Source organism: Bos indicus, chromosome 8 (genome assembly GCF_029378745.1).
Source record: "Bos indicus isolate NIAB-ARS_2022 breed Sahiwal x Tharparkar chromosome 8, NIAB-ARS_B.indTharparkar_mat_pri_1.0, whole genome shotgun sequence".
NCBI classification, from domain to species: Eukaryota; Metazoa; Chordata; class Mammalia; order Artiodactyla; family Bovidae; genus Bos; species Bos indicus.
The window spans coordinates 75,166,429-75,179,446 of record NC_091767.1 but is presented as its reverse complement, the minus strand read 5'-3'; the positions used below and the strand labels follow the sequence as shown (position 1 = coordinate 75,179,446).

Sequence of the window (13,018 nt, the reverse complement as noted above, 5' to 3'; positions counted from 1 at the left end):
TCCATACCATTTCTGTCCTTTATCGAGCTCATCTTTGCATGAAATGTTCCTTTGGTATCTCTGATTTTCTTGAAGAGATCCCTAGTCTTTCCCATTCTGTTGTTTTCCTCTATTTCTTTGCATTGATCGCTGAAGAAGGCTTTCTTATCTCTTCTTGCTATTCTTTGGAACTCTGCATTCAGATGTTTATATCTTTCCTTTTCTCCTTTGCTTTTCACTTCTCTTCTTTTCACAGCTATTTGTAAGGCCTCCCCAGACAGCCATTTTGCTTTTTTACATTTCTTTTCTATGGGAATGGTCTTGATCCCTGTCTCCTGTACAACGTCACGAACCTCATTCCATAGTTCATCAGGCACTCTATCTATCAGATCTAGGCCCTTAAATCTATTTCTCACTTCCACTGTATAATCATAAGGGATTTGATTTAGGTCATACCTGAATGGTCTAGTGGTTTTCCCTACTTTCTTCAATTTAAGTCTGAATTTGGCAATAAGGAGTTCATGGTCTGAGCCACAGTCAGCTCCTGGTCTTGTTTTTGCTGACTGTATAGAGCTTCTCCATCTTTGGCTGCAAAGAATATAATCAATCTGATTTTGGTGTTGACCATCCAGTGATGTCCATGTATAGAGTCTTCTCTTGTGTTGTTGGAAGAGGGTGTTTGTTATGACCAGTGCATTTTCTTGTCAAAACTCTATTAGTCTTTGCCATGCTTCATTCTGTATTGGTTAATCTCACTTAATTCTGACAAGAATCCATGACATGATCATTACTAGAAATATCTAGGGTTTCCCTGGTGGCTCAGACAGTAAAGAATCTTCCTGCGATGCGGGAGACCTGGGTTCAGTTCCTGGGTTGGGAAGATCCTCTGGAGAAGGGAATGGCAACCCATTCCAGTATTATTGCCTGGAGAATCCCATGGACAGAGGAGCCTGGCAGGCTACCATCTGTGGGGTCACGGTGAGTCAGATCTGACTGAGGGAGCAACTAATGCACAGAGAAATATCCAAGGCTTAGGGATGTTAAGAAAATTACTCAAGGTGAAACAGGAGAGAGGTGGGCAAGGCACAAACTTTAAAAGAATGATGTAGCCCAAGGACATGGTATAAACTGACTAGAACCAAATGGGCCCAACATAGTGGATGAGTCAAGTTCCACTAGACGTTGAGCCTCAGTATATACTCATTGTAACATATCTGCAAGCTAAATGACACTCCCATGGGTGCCATGAAACTTAGGCTGACCATTAAAGACCAAAAAGTGTATGGTTGACCAATTCCTGGAAATCTTTGCCCCTTCCCTAAAATAGTTGGGATAATCCTCCTGCTCATTAGCCTATGAAATTACCCAGATTATAAAAGCTAACCACATCATATTTTGAGGCCAGTCTCACATTTTGAAATGGTCTACCCTCTGTCTGTAGAGTGTGTTTCTCTCTCTAAGTAAATCCACTTCTTACCTATCACTTTTTCACTCATAATTCTTTCTGCGATGAGCTTCATTAAGTCCTGAAATCAGGTGTGTGATATCAGTAGGAAGACTGTGGGGTCTGGCCATGTTTGAGCCCTGGTACATGGGTTCAAGTCCTAATGTGAGGTGAACAGTTTTAAAGATTACCCAGTGAGTGACTGGTAGAACCTGAAGTTGAACCTTGACCATCCCACTTTGGTGTGACTGCTTGTAACCACCGTGCTGTTCCTAGTCTAATGTGCCCACAACAATCTGTACATATATGCTCTACTGCAGCTGTTTGTTTATGTCTTTCTCTCAGCCTCTAAGGTGCTCCTAAGAAAGAGACATTCATAGAGGAGGAAATGGCAATCCACTCCAGTATTCTTGCGTGGGAAATCTCATGGACAGGGGAGCCTGGTGGGATATAGGCCATGGGGTTGCAAAAGAGTCAGATATGACTTAGCAACTAAACAAGACCATGCTAACAATATTTTCAAGAGTATAGGATATTTTCTTACCTCTGTCATTTCTTTAAAAATAGCATTAAAAAAGATAAAATTATTTTGCCAAAACACTGTTAATAAAAGAAAAGGTAGCTAAAAATTATTATATATCCAGGGCTTCTCTGAAAGACAAACATTATACATTGGCTTCTAATTTAAAATTGCTCATTTTATGAACATGACTTTGGTTGATCTTTGACAAAGATTTGTAAAACAAATTTGATTTTCCTCAATTCTGTGATTTAGATACTTCCCACATTGAGGAAATAATAAAATTTGTATTTATATTTTTAAAAAGTCATTCACTCATTCAACAAATATTTATTGAATACCTGCTATATGGCAGGCCCTGTGCTTAATGCCAAGGATACAGTAGTGAATGAGACAGAAATGACTGGGTTCTGCCCTCAAGGAGTTTATATTCTAATGGTTGAGACAGAAACTGACAAAAGCAAGTAATTAGTAGACAAATAAGATTATTGCAAGTTTTGGTGAGTACTAATGAAGGTGATTAAAGTGGACATCCAAGACTGAAACCACCGGGGTGGATGCAATTTTAAATGGAGACAGGGTCAGAAGAAACCTCTCTGAGGTTATGTTTAAATTAATACAGGGATCATCAGCCTGTGAAATGTAAAGGCAAGAGCATTATTCCAGATTTCTGGCTTGTGATCATTATGTCTTATTTATTTTTATCCTTGACATAGCACAGGCCTTGATGTTGTGGAATGAAAAGTTGACTAATCTCTGGCCCTTTTGGTCTTCCTCAGACTGCCAGGATGGCATATCCTCCCTTGATCAGTTCAAACTCAAATCATACTTCTGGACTCAGCACCAGTCCCATATCCTCCAGGAAACCTTACTTAACAATCAAAATACTCTTCAACTATAAAGAAGGAAATTTTGCCATTTGGGACAACATGGATGAACACTGAGGGAATTATGCTGAGTGAAATAAATCAGAGAAAGACAAATACTGTAGTGTCTGGGAGTCCCTGATGGCTTAGCGGTTAGGATCCAAACTTTCACTGCCATGGCCTGGGTTCAATCTCTTATCAGGGAACTGAGATCCTGTAAGCTGCGTGGCCTGGTCAAAAAGAAACAAACACTGTAGTATCTCACTGACATGCAGAATCCAGAAAAGTCAGACTCAGAAACAGAAAGTAGATTGGTGTTTGCCAGGCCCTGGTGGGTAGGGGAAATGAGATATTGGTTAAAGGGTACCAGCTTCCAGTTATAGAGGAATAAGTTCTAGGGATCTAGTGTACAGCATGATGACTATAGTTTAAAATATTGTATTGTAGACAGCATATTAAAAAGCAGAGACATTACTTTGCCAACAAAGGTCCATCTAGTCAAAGCTGTGGTTTTTCTAGTAGTCATGTATGGATATGAGAGTTGGACTATAAAGAAAGCACAGCACCGAAGCACTGATGCTTTTGAACTGTGGTGTTAGAGAAGACCCTTGGACAGCAAGGAGATCCAACCAGTCCATCCTAAAGGAAATCAGTCCTGAATATTCATTGGAAGGACTGATGCTGAGGCTGAAACTCCAATACTTTGGCCACCTGATGCAAAGAACTAACTCATTTGAAAAGACCCTGATGCTGGGAAAGATTGAGGGTGGCAGGAGAAGGGGACAACAGAGGATGAGATGGTTGGATGGCATCACTGACTCAATGGACATGAATTTGAGTAAACCTTGAGAGTTGGTGATGGACAGGAAGGCCTGGTGTGCTGCAGTCCATGGGGTTGCAAAGAGTTGGACATGACTGAACAACTGAACTGAACTGAATATTTGAAAATAGCTATAAGAGTAGATCTTAAATGTTCTCATCAAAACAACCAATGGTAATTAGGTGAGGTGAGGATATGTTAAATGTGTTAACTAATCTTACTGAGGTAACCATTTTGCAATATGTGTGCAACATGTCATCACATTGTACAACTTAAACAGTTATATGTCAATTTTATCTCAATAAGGCTGTGAAAAAAAATATCAAAACATTGGTAGCAAAGAAGGTGGTAAGCTCAAAAGCCCAGGACAAGAAAGCAAGATAGAGTAGGGAAACTCCCAAGTATGTTAGTATAGCTGGGCCTTAATGTTTGAAGGAGACAATGATGACAGACAAGCTTGGAAGGTTGACAGTGGTCATATCATACAGTCAGTAAACACTTACTGAGGATGTACAGTGTACTGGGTACTGGACATGTACACCTGATCCTTGTTTTCACAGACTTACAGTCAAGGATGGAGAGATAGACAATTGATAAACAACAAAAAATCATTTTTTAAAGTGCTAAAAAAGGGAATCAATGGGGTGAAGAGATAAGGGAAAACATATTTCAGGTTGGGTGATCAGTGAAGGCCTAACTATAGACATGTTATTTACACTTAAAGCTGGGGGATGAAAGGGGAAATTTTTCAGAGAGGCATTCCAGGCAGAGCAAACAGCTTGGCTCAAGTCTCTGAGATAAGAGAGAACTTGATACAACCAAGGAATTGAAAGAAGGTGGATATTGCTGGAGCTCAGTGATGAAGGGGTAGAATATTGAGAAAAAAGATGGGCTAGCAAGTGAGGCGGAGAAGGCAATGGCACCCCACTCCAGTACTCTTGCTTGGAGAATCCCATGGACGGAGAAGCCTGGTAGGCTGCAGTCCATGGGGTTGCTAAGAGTCGGACACGACTGAGCGACTTCACTTTCACCTTTCACTTTCATGCACTGGAGAAGGAAATGGCAACCCACTCCGGTGTTCTTGCCTGGAGAATCCCAGGGATGGCGGAGCCTGGCAGGCTGCCGTCTATGGGGTCGCACAGAGTCGGACACAACTGAAACGACTTAGCAGCAGCAGCAGCGAGGGAATATATTGATCATGGCCTTGTAGAAGTCTGTATTTCATTCTAAGTGCAAGGTAGCCAGCCACTGATGAGTTTTTAAAAGGAGCGACATGAAAAAAAAAAATAAAATAAAAGGAGCGACATGATAGGGTTTCAGTTGCAGAATACTCATTCTGGCAAGCATGTGAAAATATATTGAAGAAGGACAAGGCCATTTTTGTGAAAATTCCTTTAAAAGCATTGCATAAGTTAACCTATGCTATTAGAAGTCAGGACAGTGGTTATTTTTCCGGGGCAGTGACTAAAAGGAAGCATGAGGGGAGATTGGAAAGGTGCAGAAAATGTTTTTTTAAATTAAAACTTATTTTTGTGTTTATTTTTGGCCTCACTGGGTCTTCATTACTGCTTCTGGGCTTTCTCTTGTTGCAGTGAGTAGGGTCTATTCTTCATTGTGGTGCGTGGACTTCTCATTTTGGTGGCTTCTCTGGTTGTGGAGTACTGGCTCTAGAACATGTGGGCTTCATATAGTTGTGGCTCGCGAGTTCCAGAGTTCGAGCTCAGTAGTTAGGGTGCACATGCTTAGTGGCTCCGTGGCGTGTGGGATCTTCCTGGACCAGGAATTGAACCTGTGTCCCCTGAATTGGCAAGCAGATTCTTAACCACTGGACCACGAGGGAAGTCCCTGCTTTTTTTTTTCTTTTCCTGTGAGTACATATGTATGTTTAGTTTGTGACTATCCAAGGTGTATCCTTGAGATATGTGAGTTTTTCCATACATGTGCTGTGCATGGGTGCTCAGTGGTGTCTGACTCTGCGACCACATGGATTGTAGCCCGCCAGGCACCTCTGTCCATGGAATTTTCCAGGCAAGAATACTGAAGGGGGTTGCCTTTTCCTACTCCAGGAGATCTTCCTGACACAGGGATTGAACCCAGATCTCTTATGTCTTTTGCCTTGGCAGGCAGAGTCTTTACCATTGCATACTTCAATAAAAAAAGATTTAAAGAAAAATCTATCGAATGAAACTATGCTATATTCTTCAAAACTGATATTAGGGGGGGAAAATGGACTTCCCTGGCAGTCCAGCAGTTAAGATTCTGCACTTCCAATGCACAGGGCAAGGGTACCATCCCTGATCAGAGAACTAAGATCCCACATGCTGCACAGCGTGGCAAAACCAAAAATCAACACATACACACACACAACGAAAAACAAAAAAGGGAGAGAATATGTTCCAGATTAATTCAGACTGAGAGGGAAAAGAAAGATGCCTAAACAGATGCCTGATCTTGAACCAGGAAATAAAACGCTACTATGTAAAGGGTATTATTGAGATAACTGGCAAAATTTGAATATGGACTTTATATGATAGTATTGAATGATTGAATGAAAGTTACATTTCTTGAATTTTATAATTGAATTATGACCACATAAAGGACAGGGAACCCTTGCGTGCTCCAATCCATGGTCGCAGAGTCGGACACGACTGAGCGACTGAACTGAACTGAACTGAAGAGATAGTCCTGGGGCTTCCCGGGTGGTGCTAGTGGTCAAGAACCAGGCTACCAACGGGCAGGAGACCTAAGAGAGGCAGGTTTGATCCCTGAGACAGGAAGATCCCCTGGAGGTGGGCATGGCAACCCACTCCAGTATTCTTGCCCAGAGAATCCCAGTAACACAGGAGTCTGGCAGGCTACAGTCAGTACGGTCGCAAAGAATGGGACAAGACTGAAGTGACTTAACACACATACACACACACACAAAATGAATAAACTCAAGACATATTTTGTAAGTAGAACTGACGAGATTGGTTCATTGATAAAGCCACAAGAGGAATCACTTACGTAAACAAACCCTCCCCAGAAGGCCCAAGCTAGCCCCGCCCTTTCCCTGGCGTTTTAAGAGGAGGAAGTGAGGAAACGGAAGCAACCGCCAAGTTGCCGGCAAGCTTCCGGTCTGGCGTCGCAAAGAGGCCGTAAATCGGAGAACTCTGTTTGGCCCCTCCCCCGTGATGGGCGGTCCTGGAGAGTGACAGAAACCAATGGCGAGCGACTCGTCGGGCATTTACCCAATGGCTCTGGAACTGGGCGGGGTTCTTTGCCATGAGGCTTGTTAACGCCGGTACCCGCATTTCTGCCGTGGTTTGGGCATTTCTGCCAACGTGGGTAGAATCTCTTCAGAGCAAGTGGACTTTAAACCCAAAGTGCGAGAGCAATACGTGAGGGATGGGCCCCGCACCTGCGAGAGCGGAGCATCGCGGAACTGCTGGGGAGCCGGAGGTGGGCGAGCGGCCTGGGAGGAAGGGATGCGCAGCGTGCCGGAGACAGCAGAACCTAACAGCTTGCTAGCGAGGGGCACGAGAGTGGCCCTTTAGGGAAGATCCTCATTTCCCCCGATGCTTCCAGCTTAGGATACCGAGACAGGGCTTGCTAAGGGAGATAGAACTTGGCTTTACCTGCAAAGTAGTAAAGCCTATGGACCGTCTCTGTTCGTTAGCTCTACACCTTGAAATTGAGGAGACCCGCCCCATTCCCTTCTGCGGCTTGGGTCTTTTCCCTAAGTCCTTCTGGACCTTGTGCAGGATTTTCTCCCCTCCTGTGTCTAGTTTTGTGCTCCCCACGTGGTGGCAGTCCTGGTGCGCTACAGTAAGGCTCTATCGGCTGTGGAACCATGGAGCGGGGCGGAGCCCAGGGCTGCAGGGTAGAGGTTTCGGATCCCGCAGACCAGGGTTTGAAGCCTGCTCACAGTTTAATCATACCAACTGGAACCATAAGCTCAACGGAGCTCCGTTCAGGTGTTTGTTTTCTGTTAGGATTATTATAAGGATTGAATGATTTATTGAGTATATCCTTCAGAGCCAGTAGGCTCCATCACTGAGCACTTAATGTATACTGATATAGCCTATAGTCAGGGCTTGCTGGGGCAAGGGGTGCGTGTGTGTGACCTGGTAGGATTTGGATAGAACAAGAGTGGAGTTGGCATTTGCGACGTTCCAGAACTAACTCAGCAGAAGAGAAGGTCTTGTTACTTGGAAGTACAAGGAGCTCAGGCATTGCTTCCAGGGCCCATTCTGCTGCTACCCCTACTGACTCCAAGCAGAGCTACATGCTTGTGCTGTTAGATAGATGGGAACCCTCAATTCAAGGAGTTTTCAGTCTAGAGCTCAGTAAGTTCTTTTAACTAAAAATTGTTCTGAGTTTTACACAATCTGATTCCTGTTCAAGAGAGACCAGGAGCAGGTGAAGCCTTTACTTGCATCTGGTCCTGGTGGCACGTCAGGCAGTGGATGCTGGATGTCTGTGATGTCACCCTGGCTTCTCCCTCTCATTGGCCACAGGTGATGGAGTCAGCTCTGGAAGGCACAGGCAAAGAGGGGAAGAAGGAATCCTTAAAGAAACGTAAGATGGCTGGGTCTCCGGGGGAGGGCCTCCTGCAGCCCGTGAAGCTCAGCCGGGCAGAACTGTACAAAGAACCTACCAATGAGGAGCTCAGTCGCCTTCGGGAGACTGAGAGTCTGTTCCATTCCAGCTTGCTTCGTTTACAGGTACTGTTGGGTGATTGGGGCTTGGGTTAGAGGGATGGGCTGAGACTCTGAGGCTGAAGTACTACTCTCTCCTGCACCATCTTACAGGTAGAGGAGTTACTAAAGGAAGTGAGGCTGTCAGAGAAGAAGAAAGAGCGGATTGACGCTTTCCTACGGGAGGTCAACCAGCGGATCATGAGGGTGCCCTCAACCCCTGAGACAGAGGTAAGTCAAGTAGTGGAGGGAACTGGAAAGCCCAGAAAAGGTCCTCAGGGACCTTGCTATTCTTTGAAGGGGATGGGGTGCTAGGGAGCTCATTCTCACTGCCAGGAGGCTCAGCTGGGAGCACACTTATTTGTTCATTCAGCAAACACTTATGTGCCCTGCAGTAGTTGTGTTTTTCGGATGTGTTGTGCTTAGGCGCTCAGTCGTGTCCAATTCTTTGTGACCCCATGGACTGTAGCCTACCAAGCTCCTCTGTCCATGGGGATTCTCCAGGCTAGAATACTGGAGTGGGTTGCCATGCCCCCCTCCAGGGGTTCTTAGGATATATCAGTGAACAAAGCAGCCTGTGTTCTGGTGTTGGAATATGGACAGTATTATAATGAACATGACAAGTAAACTGTATGGCAGTGTTAGAAAGTGGTGGTAAGCACTATGGAAAAAGGAAGGACACATTAAGGGGATCATGGGAATATCAGAGGATGAGAGTGGTTGGCAACTTTAAATAGGGTGGTTGAGGTAGACCTTACTAAAGTGACATTTGTGTCAAGAAAGTGAGTCAGCCATGTAGATATTTAAGGGAAGAAGAACATTCCAGGAAGGGGAAACAGCCAACACAGAGGCTCAAAGGCAAGAATAGGTCTAGTACTTCTTTGGAATGAGTGAAGGGAGATAGAAGGAGGTCAGTTTAGAAAGGTAATGGAGGAAGTAGGTATATCATGCAGGGCCTTGTGCACCAGAACGAGGACTTTGAGCTGTTGCTTTGGGGCTTCCCTGGTGGTTCAAACAGTAAAAAATCTGCCTGCAATGCAGGATACCTGAGTTTGATCCCTGCTTCAGGAAGGTCGCCTGGAGAAGGGAATGGCAACCCACTTCAGTATTCTTGCCTGGAGGATTCCATGGACAAAGGGGCCTGGCAGGGCTACGGTCCACGGGTTGCAAAGAGTTGGATACAACTGAGGGATTAACACTTTGGGTGAGATGGGGATAACTACAGCATTTTTGTTTTGTTTTGTTGTTGTTCTGTAAAGTGATTCTGTGATCTAACTTCAGTTTTAAGAAGTTCACCCAGACTATTAAAAGTAGAATGGAGGGAAACAAAGATGAAATCAGGGAGACTAGTTAGAAACCTGTTGTGCAGTGATCCACTGAAAAATGGCTCAGATTAGGATAGAGTAGAGAAGTGATCAGTGTCTGGATACCTTTTGAAAGTGGAATGGGTGTTTGTTCCCTCTTAACCTGTATTTATTTATTTGGCTGCACTGGGTCTTAGTTGTGGCATGCTCACTCTTAGTCGCAGCATGTGAGATCTAGTTCCCTGACCAGGGATTGAACCCACACCCCCTGCATTGGGAGTGCAGAATCTTAGCCACTGGACCATCAGGGAAGTCCCAAAATGGGAGTTCTTAACAGAGATGAGTCAAGGTGATTTAAAGATTTTTAGCCTGAGCAGCTAGTATGGAGTTGCCTTAATGGGGAAGACATATTTATAGAAAGATCAGGAGCTTGGTTTCAGACGTTTTGACGTGTTGAATTTGAGATGTCTACTAGACATTAAGGGGACATGTTAGGAAGGTAATCAAATATGTGTCACTGTCTCTGTCCCCGCAGCTGACCAACCAGGCATGGCTCCCAGATGGGGTTCAAGTCCCTATCCACCAAGTACCCTATACTGTGAAGGGCCATTTCCATTTCCTGCCCCCAGCCCAGGTCACTGTTGTGGGAAGTTACCTTCTGGGCACCTGCATCCGGCCGGACATCAATGTGGATGTGGCACTGACCATACCCAGGGTAAGATCCAGAGTTTGGGATGGAGAGGTCTGCCATTTCACCACCTACAAATCCTGGATCCTTTTCTTTTTCCCACCTCCCACTTGCCAGAGGATTGAAATCTGAATTTTGAATCCAAAGAACAGACCACTGCAGTTGTCCTGAAGGAGCAGCACTTTGCCTTCCTCATCCAAGATATGGTGTTGCTGGCCTTGACTTTGGCATCCTCGCCAGCAGATGGGGTTGCCAAGCTTTGCTCTCACTTTGGCTTCATCTTGGCCCCCAAGTCCTCCATCAACAATTAAGCAACTTGGCTGTCTCTCTCTCTTCTCCTGACCGCCTCCAGGAGATCCTACAGGACAAGGATGGGCTGAACCAGCGCTACTTCCGCAAGCGTGCCCTCTACCTGGCCCACGTGGCTCACCACCTGGCCAAGGACCCACTCTTCGGCAGTGTTCGCTTTTCCTACACCAACGGCTGCCACCTGAAACCCTCGCTGCTGCTGCGGCCTCACGGTGAGAGGCACACACCGGGTGGAAGGCACAGTGTGGGGTGATGGACAGATCTGGTAGGGGAGGCACAGGGGCCTTAAGTCCATGGCGAGAGAAGACCTGGGCCTCAAGTCTCAGGGGAAGGGTATTGGGACCTCCAATTCTGAGGTGGACAGGCATGGGGCCTTTATGTGGGAGGGTAGTGCAGGGGCTTCTCTGACTCCAGGGTGGCTGCAGGGTCTCAGCATCACCTGTCTCCCCCCAGGGAAGGATGAGCGTTTGGTCACCGTTCGTCTGCATCCCTGCCCTCCACCTGACTTCTTCCGCCCGTGCCGCCTGCTGCCGTCCAAGAGCAATGTGCGCTCTGCCTGGTACCAAGGGCAAAGTCCTTCTGGGGATGGTGAGTAGATGGTGATGTCAAGGCTGGGTTGGAGGAAAGGGTATTATGGGGCCCTCTCCTCTCACGGCTTCCCCTTTCCTCCTGCAGGTAGCCCAGAACCCCCCACCCCCCACTATAACACATGGCTCCTGCAGGACACAGCCCTTGAATCCCACGTGCAGCTGCTGTCAGCTGTGCTGGGCTCAGCCTCAGGACTGAAGGATGGGGTGGCACTTCTGAAGGTCTGGCTGCGGCAGCGGGAACTGGACAAGGTGAGCTGGAAGTGGCCCGGTTTCCCTGGGTCTCGCTGAGTGGTGGGCTGGTTCTGAGCATCGGCCTCTCCATCTGTTTCTCCCTCAGGGCCTGGGAGGATTCAGCGGGTTCCTTGTCTCCATGGTGGTGGCCTTCCTCGTGTCCACACGCAAGATCCACACCACCATGAGCGGCTACCAGGTGCTGAGAAGCACCCTGCAGTTTCTGGGTGAGGCAGCTGGACTCGGAAAGGCCAAGGGTCCTGATCATCCCCATCAGGGATCATTTGCTTTATTGTCCTCAGACAGAGGAGTAAAGCGAACCTCAGAGGCAGACAGTTGCAGTCACCTGTCTGGAGGGTGGGTGTCACGGGGACTGGGTCCTTAGAAAGGGGGATTCCTTCTGACACAACCACCTTCTCTGGTTCATTTCAGCCAGTACAGATCTGACCGTCAATGGGATCAGTTTATGCTTCAGCTCAGATCCCTCCCTGGTGAGTAGGGTGGTGCTGAGTCTGGTCTTCCAAGGTGGCACTAGTGGTAAAGAACCCACCTGCCAATACAGGAAACATGAGACGAGGGTTCGATCCCTGGGTCTAGAAGATCCCCTGGAGGAGGCCATGGCAACCCACTCCAGTATTCTTGCCTGGAGAATCCCATGGACAGAGGAGCCTGGTGGGCTAGTCCACAGGTCACGAAGAGTCGGACGTGACTGAAGCGACTTAGCACGCACACATGTCTGTGCCCGGAGCCCTGAAGTTAAGGCCCAGCCCTGACTGGCTTCTCTCTCCCTCTCCCAGCCGGCCCTGGCTGACTTCCACCAGGCCTTCCCTGTTGTCTTCCTGGACTCCTCGGGCCGTCTCAACCTCTGTGCTGACATCACTGCCTCCACTTACCACCAGGTACCAGTTGTCTCCCACTGTCCTGAGTTCCCCCAGTGTCCCAGCCCAGCCCCTGTCCCTTCTGCCAGCACCAGGACACCAGCAACTCCTCTCTAGAGCATGTCTCTGCGTCTGGGCCCTGGGTCCAGTAGGGGAGAGAGCAGTGCTGGTGGTCTCACATGGCGGGTTCCTTGCTTGCTCCATGACCCCAGGTGCAGCACGAGGCTCGGCTGTCTATGGCACTGCTGGACAGCAAAGCTGACGATGGGTTCCAGCTGCTCCTGATGACTCCCAAACCCATGATCCGGGCTTTTGACCACATTGTGCAGTGAGTTTCAGGGTGATACGTCAGTGAATCCTGTTGCCTCAGGGCTAGTGAGGGGGCCGAGATCTTCAGACTGGTACTCTGATCGATCTCCCTAGTGATGGCGGGGGTAATACCTGGGGCCAGCAGTACCTAATGCCCCCCACCTTTGTCCTTCCCTGCCCCCCCACCCCCCAGCCTCCGTCCACTGAGTCGCCTGCAGGCAGCGTGTCACCGGCTGAAGCTGTGGCCAGAGCTACAGGATCTCGGTGGGGACTATGTCTCAGCGGCTTTGGGCCCACTCACCACCCTCCTGGAGCAGGGCCTGGGGTCCCGGGTACAGCTGCTGGCCCACTCTCGGCCCCCAGTCTCAGAGGTGAGGTGGGGTGGGTTGGGGAGTTTGTGG

The 13,018-nt window shown here is 47.4% G+C and overlaps 1 protein-coding gene across 2 annotated transcripts in view; it reads left to right on the top strand.

Annotated features, from left to right (window-relative positions):
- The window catches only part of NOL6 (nucleolar protein 6), a 28,591-nt gene that overhangs the window by 9,575 nt on the left and 5,998 nt on the right, over positions 1–13,018 (top strand). The window contains exons 1-12 of one of the 2 annotated variants that reach the window (XM_019966414.2): positions 6,852–7,070; positions 8,129–8,335; positions 8,423–8,539; positions 10,148–10,327; positions 10,653–10,821; positions 11,063–11,197; positions 11,285–11,448; positions 11,537–11,657; positions 11,863–11,921; positions 12,228–12,329; positions 12,521–12,636; positions 12,811–12,988. In XM_019966414.2, the coding sequence (XP_019821973.2) occupies positions 7,017–7,070; positions 8,129–8,335; positions 8,423–8,539; positions 10,148–10,327; positions 10,653–10,821; positions 11,063–11,197; positions 11,285–11,448; positions 11,537–11,657; positions 11,863–11,921; positions 12,228–12,329; positions 12,521–12,636; positions 12,811–12,988 (1,602 nt within the window). In that variant the 5' untranslated portion in view covers positions 6,852–7,016. Of the gene's footprint in view, positions 1–6,851; positions 7,071–8,128; positions 8,336–8,422; positions 8,540–10,147; positions 10,328–10,652; positions 10,822–11,062; positions 11,198–11,284; positions 11,449–11,536; positions 11,658–11,862; positions 11,922–12,227; positions 12,330–12,520; positions 12,637–12,810; positions 12,989–13,018 lie in introns of those variants that run through there. The other variant, XM_070794995.1, reaches the window with a different exon arrangement.